Consider the following 12,359-nt stretch of genomic DNA (forward strand, 5'->3'; position numbering starts at 1 on the left):
CAAATGACGTGCATCTTTGTTTGCAAATTGTACCGCATAGTGCTGCAACACTTGGCACAGGTTTTGCCACGCTTGGCATGCATATGATTATGACAGAGTCTGCCACGCTTGGCATGAAATCATATGCACCCCCTGGTGCATATGATTTCTGAGAGAGAGTCTACTGTCTTTTTATTCCCTCTCAATTAAAGAAATAATTCAAGATTCCCATGAACTCATTTGAACGTGCTGAAAAGGTAATATTGTTCCATAAATCTGCTAAAACTGGCTCCCCGTACATCATCTATCCTGTACTCCTTATCCCGTATCCCTATCTACCCCGTACAACAGCCCAGTCAAACTCAAAACGAGCACATATTAACATGAGTAGGGCCCACAGCCCCCAGGCCTTCTCAAGACAAGAACTTAATTTGCACTTTACTGAAAAAGAAAAAATAACTGTGGATTGTCAGTTTAGTATCCATATACTGATATTTATTCCTTAAATTTTAAAAAAAAATTTATTTATTAAATTCAACAAAGTGAAAAAATTTTTATTCATTTTGTTTTCAGTAAAGTGCAAATTATGTTCTGGTCTTAAGAAGGCATGGGGGCTATCAGCCCTAATCATGTTGATTTCTGCTCGTTTTGAGTTTGACTCGGTTATTTAGTGTAATTTCTGTTTGTTTTGGGTTTCATTTACATAGTGATGGTGATTTGTGATAGTTTTCTGCTTGAAAGATTATGTAACTTTATTTCTGCTCATTCTCGGTTTAATCGAGCTCTATATTTTTCTTTAAAAGATTACTTTGTGGGAAAAGTCATTTAAATTATTTTATGTTCATTTTCCATTGATATAGTCTTTTTAATTGAAAAGTAAAATAATATTTTATATCTTTTCGGCTTTTTCTCTAAGAATTCATAGTTTGGCATGCTATTTTTGTTTTTTTGGAGAAACTTTTTCTACAATTTTTAACAAAATACACCCCTTTGAAATTCTTGACCTATCTGACTACCTTTAAGGGTCAGAGGGTTTAATCCATCCCAGCTGTTTGTAGGGTTTTGTTTTCGGTATACTTATTTAGAGGCCAGTCGAAAGTGCCTTGTCAGGGATCATAGCCTGGGCTTCTGTAAAAGATTGAGCAAGCCAATCCAAATCTTCAGTATAGTCGAGATCCGTGACAGAGGACAGGCTCACTGCAACATCTTTGTGGTTGTCCATGACCTTGAGGAGTTAAAAACAGAATCACTTCTTCTCAGCAGAATCGCTGTATATGTGGTCGAAATATCCAGACTTTTGTATCTTTTTTCACTGTCTAATAAATGGACTTATCTCCATTTGAACGTTTATTGAGATAAATTTTCATTGTCTTAAAATAATATATCATTGTTTACCTTTTCTATGTGTATTATGGAAAGACAATGTGGTACTCGTCAGTATTTACGTTTAGCTTATAGTGAGCATTTGAGCAAATGCTATATAAATGCTATGATATTTTTGGCAGATTGCTAGGTTGGATCCCCGTCCTGCACTGGTAACCGGGATCATTGCTTTTCCTGAGGCGAAAATAATTTCAATCATTTAAAGAACATGAAAATTGGAACCTGGAAAGTTACGACGTTAAAAAATGACTATCGTATCGACATTTGGACTGACAAATTCAGACGATTCGAACTGGATTTAAAAGGAGTTTCAGAAACTCATATCCCAGGGGTAGGAAGTATGAAATTAGGTGATATAGAATTTGTTTACTCAGACAGGAAGGATGGGGCACATAGACAGGGAGTAGGGCTCATGATGAATAAGTAAGCTGCCAAGTCTTGTTTGGGCTGGGAAGGCATTAATAATAGAATATTAATTGCTCATTTTATGACTAAAAAGTTCAGAGTATTTGGGAGCATTTGAGCAAATGCTATATAAACGCTATGATATTTTTGGCAGGTTGCTCGGTTGGAGAGGGATTCGTTTCATCATGGTTTCTGTAAATTGAAGGAACGACTGCTAAAAAAAATGAAAAACTTGAAGGATGAATTGTTGATGAGTGATCTTACCTATACTCCGAGATTCAGTCCTGGACCCGCAATTGCTGATCTTTCTTTTAGAACACTGAAACCTAAAGAAATCTAAATGTTTAAAACAGGTCCGAAAATCTTCTTTCCTCCAAAAGAAGCTCCTTTACGCTAGTCCTTACAGAAGTTCCTAATATTTACTAATCTTTGACCGTTACTAATCTTTTAAGAAGTTCCTGTTGCAGATCTAGTGTCCTCCTATGTGTTGTCTTTACACTAATGCTTTAGAACAGTTTCTAAACCAGACGCATTCAGGTTTTATTGATAACCTTTTTATCAACCAAAAAAAGAGCTGAGTCTCCGAAAAATTCCAAGGTCCTAAAATATCACCTAATTTCCCTTAAAATCCTTCTATTACGATAACTAAAGAAGATAAAAGCGATTCACTAGTTGCCACGAATATGACACATCATGGTAACAACATTCAATCCCATTTAAATGACAGAACTCCTTATGCAATGATAACTCCTGCTCATACTGATTAATTTGCTGAGGAAATTATAAATGAACTGAAACTATTAAAAAACTGCAGAATCACTCGGCAATAAAACAATCGTTTTTTTTCCCACTTGGTAGCTCTGGAAATTTTATAGCTTACCAAAATGGTAAGCATTTACTAAATTTTATACAATTACCATATTACACAGACAATAGATCCTCTTAAGGCATATCGAGGCATGTACAAAAGAACCCTCTTCAAATATTGGAAAATTGCTATGTAAAGCTTTCAAAAAGTTGCTCCATTCTCAAAAATCATATATAGTTAACTTCCCGCATCCCAAACGGTAATTATTATGTTGGTAGAACCCACTAAAATTTTGAAAAAGTACTGAACAAAATTAGGACAATATAACAAAGGCTTTAAGCTCTAATAGTGCTTCCAGCTCTTTTGTTTTCAGCTCTAAACATCTATATTTTTGAAAACCCAATCCATGCAAAACTTTTCAAAAACAACACTTTCATTAGTATTGACCTGGGTATTAAACAAGCCGTTATTAAACTTAAGTTAAATAAAAAAAAATCTTTAAATATATAGATTTTGGAAAATATTAACTAAATATATTATACACAGATTTAATTAAAAAATAGTTTAACATATTGCATTACAAAACCAATAGTTAATACCAATGTACTTGCACCAAAAAGACCTTTTAGATTAGTTTCCAAAAAAGCAAGAACTGCATTAAAACATGCTCTTGGTTAGTTTTTATTTGAATGAATTGCCTTGTTTCATGTTTGTTTTTCAGTCTTGATTGAACTTCCTATAAGTCATGGTAATGGGACTGTTTTGCAGGTCTTAAATTTTTTTAATGGTCAGGTATTTATTTCCAGTCTTCTTTTTCTTATCTGAATGATTCTGATCACCGCTATAAGCCAAAATAATCATTTCGAAAAATTTATTACCTAAGAATAATTCTTCGTTGTTTTACCTTTTGTTATTTGCATTATGGAAAAGCAGTGTAGTCTTCTTCGTTATTTGAAAAAGATACAAACGCTAGATGGCATTGTCGTTTCTTTACAATAGCGCCAGTATCTATTCATAGAAGTTAGAATTTGGAACAACAAAACCTGTTTTTAGTTCTTTACAGTCTGTTTTCGTTTGTTATTACGTATTTCATAACTAAAGTACAATTATATCAATTATATTTCGCAATGTCTCGCAGACTAAAGGCCAATGTGGCGGAAATGGCCATACATGCCGAAGCTGACAACATAAAATAATAAAAAACTGTGAAACCAAAAATGGAAACCATATGCCTCCAACTTGCCATAGTGGCTAAGCTTTTTCTGTTAGGGAAACAAATGGTTAAAAAGAAAAGACAGTGCTTTACATTTTATTGCTAAACATCAGTTAACTTGGATAAAAAAGGAAATAAAAATAGACAAATCATTTAAAATATATATTTAAACATATGTAATGTAACATATGTAATGCAAGCCAAATTTGGTATCTAATGGTATCTAATGATATCCGAGGTAATATCCGAGGTGAGAGCATCCGAATTCAAAATTAACTGTACAACCAGATGGCAAGTGTCTTCTCATAGACTGAAATCCTTTTAAGTCAGGATCAATAAAAGCACGATAGCTACCAAGGTATCTTATGCAACATTCGGCAACTGGGACATACCACTGGTCAATCCGAAGGAGTACTATCTTTCGAAAATATATTGTTGAACGATACTCAGCAATTGGGTGATCAGGGATCCACATGTGGACAACCTGAAAATATCGTAAATTTCATATTCATTTTTGAAATATTAAACTATAAAACGTAGACAGCACTAACAGCACAAACAATATTTGTCTTACACAGCTATTTAACATCATTCATGTAAACTTAAACAGTTCTTTTGAAAGACAGAGAAGAACAAAAAATAAACCCAAAGAAATGAGACTGGAGGCCAGTCCAACTCACAAAAGAAAAATATACCAAGGGTATTTTGTCTATACAAAGAGAAAGCCGTTCGGAGCGCAAGCGAAAAAAAATAATAAAAAGAAAAATAACATTACACACTTTAAAAAGCTTTAAATTTTCATCAAAAAGTTTAAAAGCGATTTATTTGCTGCCGTTCCCTACTAGCCCCATGCTCGCCAGTATGTGAATACTTATGCTTGCCTAGTTTTATGGTATCTTTCCTCTGTTTCACAATTCAAAAAGACACATATAAAGTAAATTGTGAGTGCAATTTACCAGTACAAATGGAATGAAAAATTTCCACCTAAATTGAAAACAGACAATATGGTCATATATAGAAATCATGAAGGCCCTCAGGTCATAAATGTGGAATGTAAGGTGACAATAACCGGTGTAAGGTGACAAAAGGAAACAATAACCGGTTTGATTCAATCCATTACATGAAATACAAGAATCCCATCATTAAGAAAACGAAAAAGATGAGGAAACGCAGAAAGGAGGACCAAAGACCGCTGGATAAAAGAAAGAAAAGAAGAAGAATTTAAAAATATGCATTAGAAAAGGATTTTGTATATTAAAAAAAAAAACCTCGCCACTGCAGTCAACCGAATCACACACCACAAGAACAAGCGTGGACCAGTACACTGTAGAACTAATCGTTAAATAAAGAAAGAAAATGTTCAAAACGGAGTTTTTAGAGGCCAAACGAAAATACTGAAGAAACAAACAAAGCGAATATTTCGAGAGAACAACCGCCTCTCTTCTTCAGATTAAACAAAATAATGTAAACAAGCAAAATTCCGAAGAAAGTTTGCCTATAATGATTGACCACCAAATTAATAATCGCTGAGATCTTCAAAACATGACAGGTAAGAACTTTCACCAGAATATAATTGAGATCCTCTGTCAAGGTCCTCCCCAATTGACGGAGTGATACACTATTTTATTTACTTATGTGAGAGATTCTAGGTGTCAACAAGACCATTTGTATTACTATTTGAATATATATTTGCATTACGTCTTTATTCTGTAAATTTTCCTGGTATTTTCCCCGCATAAATTAGTAAAAAAAAAGGTACAAATATCAAAGAAAGAAATGGCAGAGAGAAGAGAGAGAGAGAGAGAGAGAGAGAGAGAGAGAGAGAGAGAGAGAGAGAGAGAGAGAGAGAGAGAGAGAGAGAGAGAAAGAGAGAGAGAGAGAGAGAGAGAGAGAGAAGTAAAATAAGAAAGAGAGAGAGAGAGAGTTCTACAATTTCAAATCTGAACATATGATAACTTCAGGTCACACACGCGTGGACAAAAGAAAAGAAAGGAATAAAAAAAAAAAAAAAATGAAAACGTGAAAAACTCAGCCCTTAGGCATGCTGTTTGGAGATTTTAGACATATCCTCCTTAGAGTGTTTGCAGACTTACAGGAAAAAAAAAATAGAGTTGAGTAAAAAAACTATATATTAGGTTTTTATTTAAGAAAATGTTACCTCTCCTTCCATTCCTTCTTCAGGAAGCCAGTACTTCCAAGCAGACTTGCCCCCTTTCTCCTTCCATTCTTGACAGGGCCAAACTGGATCAGTTCTTTGTCCTAAATTCATAGAATCATAAACTCCATCAGAATTCTGGATCTAAAATAGAAATTAGCGCATTAGAATGTTGAAAATCTCAATGCCTTAATAATTGTGTTGCCAGATTTGGTATTTGAACCAAAATCCTAATTTATTTCTATGCAGCTAATTTCAGTTTATTGCGAGAAGGTAGTAAGATTTCAAACCAGTTTCAAATCAAAATTTGGCTAAAGTCTAAAAATTCTTAAAACACACGGTGTCTTATCCATGATAAGATATTTGTAGCCATTTTAGTGTTTGTTTTGTAGCTATAGCATGTTATATTTTATGAGGGTGATTTTGAAATAAGAAAGAAGAATTAAAAGAAATAAAAAGATAGAAACTACATAGGATATCCTATACCTTATATTTTAGTTATAGTTAACTTACCTCCTGAACTCATTTTTTCTTCATTCATTTTTATTTTTCATACTTTTGCTTTGGCTGCTCAATTTTGCAAATGGGAGAATTGTCTATGAGGAGGATTTTAGGGAGAATGAGCCTAGAACCATTTTTAATAAATTAGCTAAGAAAGCGATTATTAATCAAACTTGTTACATCAGTTAAAGTAGTTGAAGATACTCTGACTGAGGAACACAAGTTGGTTCAATAAAATCATTTACTGAAATATGACATGCTCTTGAATTTAAACTAAATGTTCTCTGGTTAGTCAAAGATGATGTTTGCATAGGTCAACTGATACTAATTCTGTTAGATTGTTTATTCTCTGACTGATAGCTGCATCATCAGCTTAAAATCTTGTATTTTTGAACTTATCTGGCATCATTCCCGAAATGTTTTCTTGGAGTAATAAATAAAAACAGCTAGTTATTAAAAAGAAGAATTTAAAAATTAGTTGTGCGGTTCTACCATCCACTTTTATAATCTATCTCTATTTTTTATATCTGGTGAGCTTGTTATTTCATTGTCCGCATGTAGGACTGAGCCGGAGAAACTGTATCCCCTGCACCTTCTAGAATTTAATAGTTAACTAATCGTTGAAGAAGTTTGACCTTATCCTTTCCTCCTTTCTAAGTAGTTTTCTAAGGACCAGAAATTTGTCCCACGAGAAGGAAATCAACAATTCAACAAAGAGAACAACAATTTTTCTCTCAACACCAATCAATACAATTTTGATACAAGGTCCCATCATGGTATTCCCATTGGCAGATACATTCTTGCAACGGATGTACATACAATCTGTAAGGGGACTCTAGTTTAAAGAGAACATAAGGAACCTAAAGTAAAAAAAAATTAAATAATTTCTGAGACCACACTGGCTAATCATGATAAACAAAAAATCGCGAAGAAAGGAAACGAGGACAATTAACAGCCAGTGAAAAAAATTGAAAAATTATGCAAATATTTCGGTCAAGACCTCCGCTTGACCGTCCTCAGTGCAGAATAAAACTGATAAAAATATAAAAACCAAACCTTAAAATAAGAACACGAAGAACAGACTTGTTACCCTTTCACCGTTACTAGGAAAGGGTCGTCCAATTTTAGTTTCGTGTTTTTATTTTAAGGTTTGGTTTTTATATTTTTATCAGTTTTATTCTGCACTGAGGACGGTCAAGCGGAGGTCTTGACCGAAATATTTGCATAATTTTTCAATTTTTTTCACTGGCTGTTAATTGTCCTCGTTTCCTTTCTTCGCGATTTTTTGTTTAAAAAAAATTAAACAATAAGAATTGGCACTGAATAGTAATTGGAGAAAAATATTATTTGGTTGATTAGCCTAAACCAACACCAAAGGCAGGTTTTCGGGCGCAATACACTTAGAGCAATGTTTGGATCACTAGAAAATTTGTCCCTTCTTTAGTATCTCAATGGGTAAACTGAATATTATTTCATCAAGACGAGGGAGGCTAGAATCCATATTTGCATCGGATTTATTTGGCATTTAGAAAAAGGAGCTATTGAATGTATCTAGTATTTTAACCAATGACCTATGTTCAATGATCTTGTACTTTGAAAAGTTGATGAGATCCCTAAGTTTACGCAGGTATACTGCGATATCCACCATGTTCAAAGACGTCAGAAAAGTCAAATTTAAAACCGTAAACATAGAAAATGATAAGAACTTACCACTGCTCTCCCAATGGTTTGAATTTTGGCCTTTTTATTTTCTGTATTTTCTTTCCTTGTATTCTTCAAAAGTTGGTGAGAAACTAAAATAAATAGACATTGTTTTATCTACAGAGATAATACAGGATTTTTTCTGTTAAAAGCTTAATTTTTTTTGCCCAAAACCAAAGGTAGTATCTGTAAAAGGGCATCCTCCGATGTACCATCCCTAGGAATGCAACCAATTAAAATGAGTGAAGATTCTTTAGTATGTAGATATAACCATGGGCACCCATAAGGGGGGGGGGGCAGGGGGGCCGACCTCCCTGGCTGAATGATGTTGCCTTATTTTTATATTTTTGTTCTGAGATTTCTATTATATAGCGTTAAAAGTGCCAATTAGACGAGGTTTGCCCCCCTTCCCCTGGGATTCAGCTTATGGGTGCCCATGGATATAACACCTAGTTTTTTCTTTTAAAAATACAATTTGTTCAGCCCAAAATCAGGGGCGTATCTGCCGAAGTGTATTTTTCAATTGATACCCAGGAGTGCCATAAACTAGAATAAATAAAAAAGTTTAAAAAACAGAGCAAAAATTGACCTTTCGTTTTTTAAACTCCAAACGGTTTGACTTAGACCGATAAAAAAAGACCCGAACTAAAGGACAAATCTGTGAATAGTCTCGATGACCCTGAAGCATCAAAATAAATGGGCATATTTTCAAGTTTATTCTATAAAGGTGTATTATTTCCTTTCTTAAACTCAATGTTTCACCCAAAATGAAAAGACATATGTATCACTTTTCTTATTTTTAGAGAATGAAATTAAGTTCTCGCAGCTTTTCTATGGTTCAGTTCTTGCTCCTAGGATAGTATCAGTAAAATTATACGTAGCTTAATAACATGGCTTCCTTTAAACTAGAGTTACTGGAGCATCGTTTGTCCTAATTATGATAATTTTCCCTTCCTTTCAAACAGTCCGTGGTAACAGATTGTAAGTAGAAGTGACCCTGCTCAATAGTAACCGACACTCTAAAAAACGGAATTTTAATACTAATAGATATATCAAAAAATTTGCTTATTATGCTAATTCCAAATATATACGTTTCATTAAGTTTAGTTTTGCTCATCAAAATCTTCGCGCCTGAGAAAATTTGTCTGCTTTTTCAAAAAAAGGGGGAAAGCCCCCTAGAAGCTATAAAATTTTAATGAAAATCCCACAATCAGATTCAGCGTACCCAAGAACCCTACTTTAAAGGCTCCAAGCTCCTTTCTGCAAAAATGTGGAATTTTGTAATTTTTGCCACAAAAAAGATCACGGATGCGTGTTTATCTATTTTTTTTATTTGTTTTTTTCCTTCCAAGGGTGATCGTATTGACCCAGTGGGCCTAAAACGTCGGGAGAGGGCTCATTCTAACGGAAATAAAAAGTTCTAGTACACTTTTTGAATGACCCAAAAATCGGAGAGCAACTAGGCCCCCTCCATGCCACTTTTTTCCCAAAGTCGTCCAATCAAAACTTTGAGATTGCTATTTTGTTCAGCATAGTTTAAAGGCCCAATAACTATGTCTTTGGAGATAACATGACCCCAAACAGCCCCTGGGGAAAGGTCTTTAAATTATAACATTTTCCCATTGTTTATGTATAGTATTTACTATTGGGAAGTATGAATACATATTCAGGGTAGAGAAGGGAGGAGGAATTTTCTAATGGGGGATTTTTTAAGGGGAGAAATTTTCATGGAGAGGGAAGTTTCCAGGGGGCAAACTTTTCAGGGGAAATTTTACACTGGGGGAATGGCAATTTTGTTCTAGTACCCTTCTTAAGTGACCAAAAAATTGGAGGATAACTAGGCCCCCTCCCATGCCCCGTTTTCCCAAAATCATCTGATCAAAATTTTAAGAAAGCCATTTCGTTCAGTATAGTTGAAAGGCCAAATAACTATGCCTTTGGGGATATCGTGACCAAAGTCTAAAAATTTCTGATCTTTTTCTTTTAATGCTGGGAAATCCGGCGCTCCCTTCATAGCAATGTCCCTTTCCCCATGAAAACTTTCTTCATCGAAAGATCCTCCCATATAACATAGAAAATGTAAAGAAACATGTCCCTTCTTGCAAAATATAGAGGAGAAATTATAGTGGGTCTGAATGCCTAATGTGTTAGCCATGATTTTTCTGCATATTGTGTAGTAAGAATTGTTTTCTAACTTCACACTGTCCAAATACTTTACCACCCCCCCCACCTAATGTACAAATATATAATCCAAATTATATATTTCCCAGTATTAGCTCTCCCAATTTGAGGAGATGATTCTTTAGATTCCTAATACGTTTGAATTTAAGTCGAAGAAGATATTTATTCGGCTTCGGAATAAATTGCGGAATCATTTCCTTTCTTTCTTTACATGTTCTTGTTTCTTTACGATTTTACCAAATCGCTACCTGATTTTTACCGAGTTAAAAAAAAATGATTAACCTTCATATGTAGAGATCCCATAATTTGTATAAGATCATAATTAGAGAGAAATTCGCCTATTTTTCATTCATGGATTTTTCAGAGGAAATCTTACATTGGGGGAATTTCTCAGAATTCCTATACAAAATTCTTCTTATTTCCGTTCTTTCTCTATCTCTTTCTTTCTCTTTTCCGTCTCTATTTTACGAGTGGAGATGTTAAGGATAATTGTCCGGGGCAAATTCTCACAAGGATTGAATTATCTAGCTAGAGAATAAATCCTTGGGGAGGAGAAATTTTTTCAGGGAGGAGTAGCCAGATTTCCTGGAATTATTTGAAATCCGATCAGAAATTACATATTAAACAAAGTTGTTTCAACTGAAAGTAAGGAGTAACATTAAAACTTGAAACGAAGAGAAATTATTGCGTATATTAGGGGGTTACTCCTCCATGACACCTCACTCTTTACGCTAAAGTTTTAATTCTGTTCCAGTCCTTTAAGAACGACTCATGGAACACTATGTTTGTTTAATTAGAACAATAAGATGTTTTTTTAAAGTACTAAAAAACTTTAGCGTAGTGAGCGAGGTGTTGTGGAGGATTAATCCCCTCATATACGTAATAATTTCTGTTCGTTCTAAGATTTAATGTTGCTCCTTACTTTCAGTTGAAAAAACTTGTTTTTTTTTTATTTAACACAGACAAGGAGCGTGCTTCATCAATAGCAATACAAATATAATGTACTGCTAGAGTATTAGCTGTGAAAGATGTTTTCATGACTCATAACATATTCAAACCCTTAACTTTTGGTTTGTGTGGTAACAGGAGTAGCTAAATTTTCATGTTGTTTCAAGTGAACATCTATATTCAAATTTATCGACGTTTTTAGTGAATCCTTTTAAAATAATTGATACTGACTAGAACTGCTGGACTTCTTACCTTTCGTGTTGTTCATATCCTTCATGTTCATAATCTCCGCTAGCTTGTTGATAGCCTGACTTTTTAGCAGTTTTTCCATTTTTAACTGCTTAGTCAGACGGTCCAATTCCTCGTTGCTAACCAAAGAAATCTGAGCCAATTCTGAAATGAAGAATGCATTGTTTATTTTTGTTTTGGCCACAAAGACCACATTAAATTCCCTGTTGCTAACTAAAGGTATCTGAGTCAATTATGAAATGAAGAATACATTATTTATTTTTGTTTTGGCCACAAAGACCACATTAAATTCCCTGTTATTAACTAAAGGAACCTAAGCCAATTCTGAACTGAAGAATACATAATTATTCTTGTTTTGACCATAAAGGCCATAATAAGTTCTTGTTGTTAACTAAAGGAATATAAGCCAGTTCCGAAATGAGTAATTTTAAGTTATTTTTGTTTTCGCCATAAAGACCGTAATAAATTCTTGTTTGTAACAAAAGGAATCTAAGCCAATTCTGAAACGAATAATATAGAATTAATTCTGCTTTGGCCATAAAGGCCATAGACAATTCTTATTGTTAACTAAAGAAATCTAAGCTAATTCTGAACTGAAGAATTTCTAATTTTTCTTTTTTGACCATAAAGGTCATAATAACTTCTTGTTGTCATCTAAAGGAATATTAAGCCTTATTATTAAATTTTAAATTATTTTAGTTTTCACCATACGACCGTAATAAATTCTTGTTTCTAACTAAAGAAATCTAAGCCAACTCTGAAATGAATAATTCAAATTACTTTTATTTTGGCCATAAAGGCCATAGAAAATTCTTATTGTTAACTAAAGGAATCCA

The 12,359-nt window shown here is 33.9% G+C and overlaps 1 protein-coding gene across 1 annotated transcript; it reads right to left on the reverse strand.

The window, feature by feature from the left end:
• Nucleotides 1-3,993: 3,993 nt before the first annotated feature.
• LOC148941016 (pecanex-like protein 1) lies at nt 3,994-11,640 on the reverse strand. Its single transcript, XM_089105673.1, has 4 exons — nt 11,527-11,640; nt 8,155-8,237; nt 5,947-6,087; nt 3,994-4,272 (listed from the first exon to the last, which is right to left on the reverse strand). The coding sequence occupies exons 1-4, from the start codon at nt 11,603-11,605 to the stop codon at nt 4,012-4,014; spliced, it is 564 nt and encodes a 187-aa protein (XP_088961799.1). The 5' UTR covers nt 11,606-11,640; the 3' UTR covers nt 3,994-4,011.
• Between the last annotated feature and the right edge of the window lie 719 nt (nt 11,641-12,359).

This window comes from Artemia sp. Qi Xiang Cuo, chromosome 19, assembly GCF_049724085.1.
Source record: "Artemia sp. Qi Xiang Cuo chromosome 19, ASM4972408v1, whole genome shotgun sequence".
Lineage (NCBI taxonomy): Eukaryota > Metazoa > Arthropoda > Branchiopoda > Anostraca > Artemiidae > Artemia > Artemia sp. Qi Xiang Cuo.

Excerpts from the sequence above, each read along its gene's own strand:
- LOC148941016 (XM_089105673.1), bottom strand. The coding sequence starts at position 11,605 with ATGGAAAAACTGCTAAAAAGTCAGGCTATCAACAAGCTAGCGGAGATT. Across the intron at positions 8,238-11,526 it reads GGATATGAACAACACGAAAG|TTTCTCACCAACTTTTGAAG; the intron begins GTAAGAAGTCCA and ends TATTTATTTTAG. Across the intron at positions 6,088-8,154 it reads AAACCATTGGGAGAGCAGTG|ATCCAGAATTCTGATGGAGT; the intron begins GTAAGTTCTTAT and ends TTTCTATTTTAG.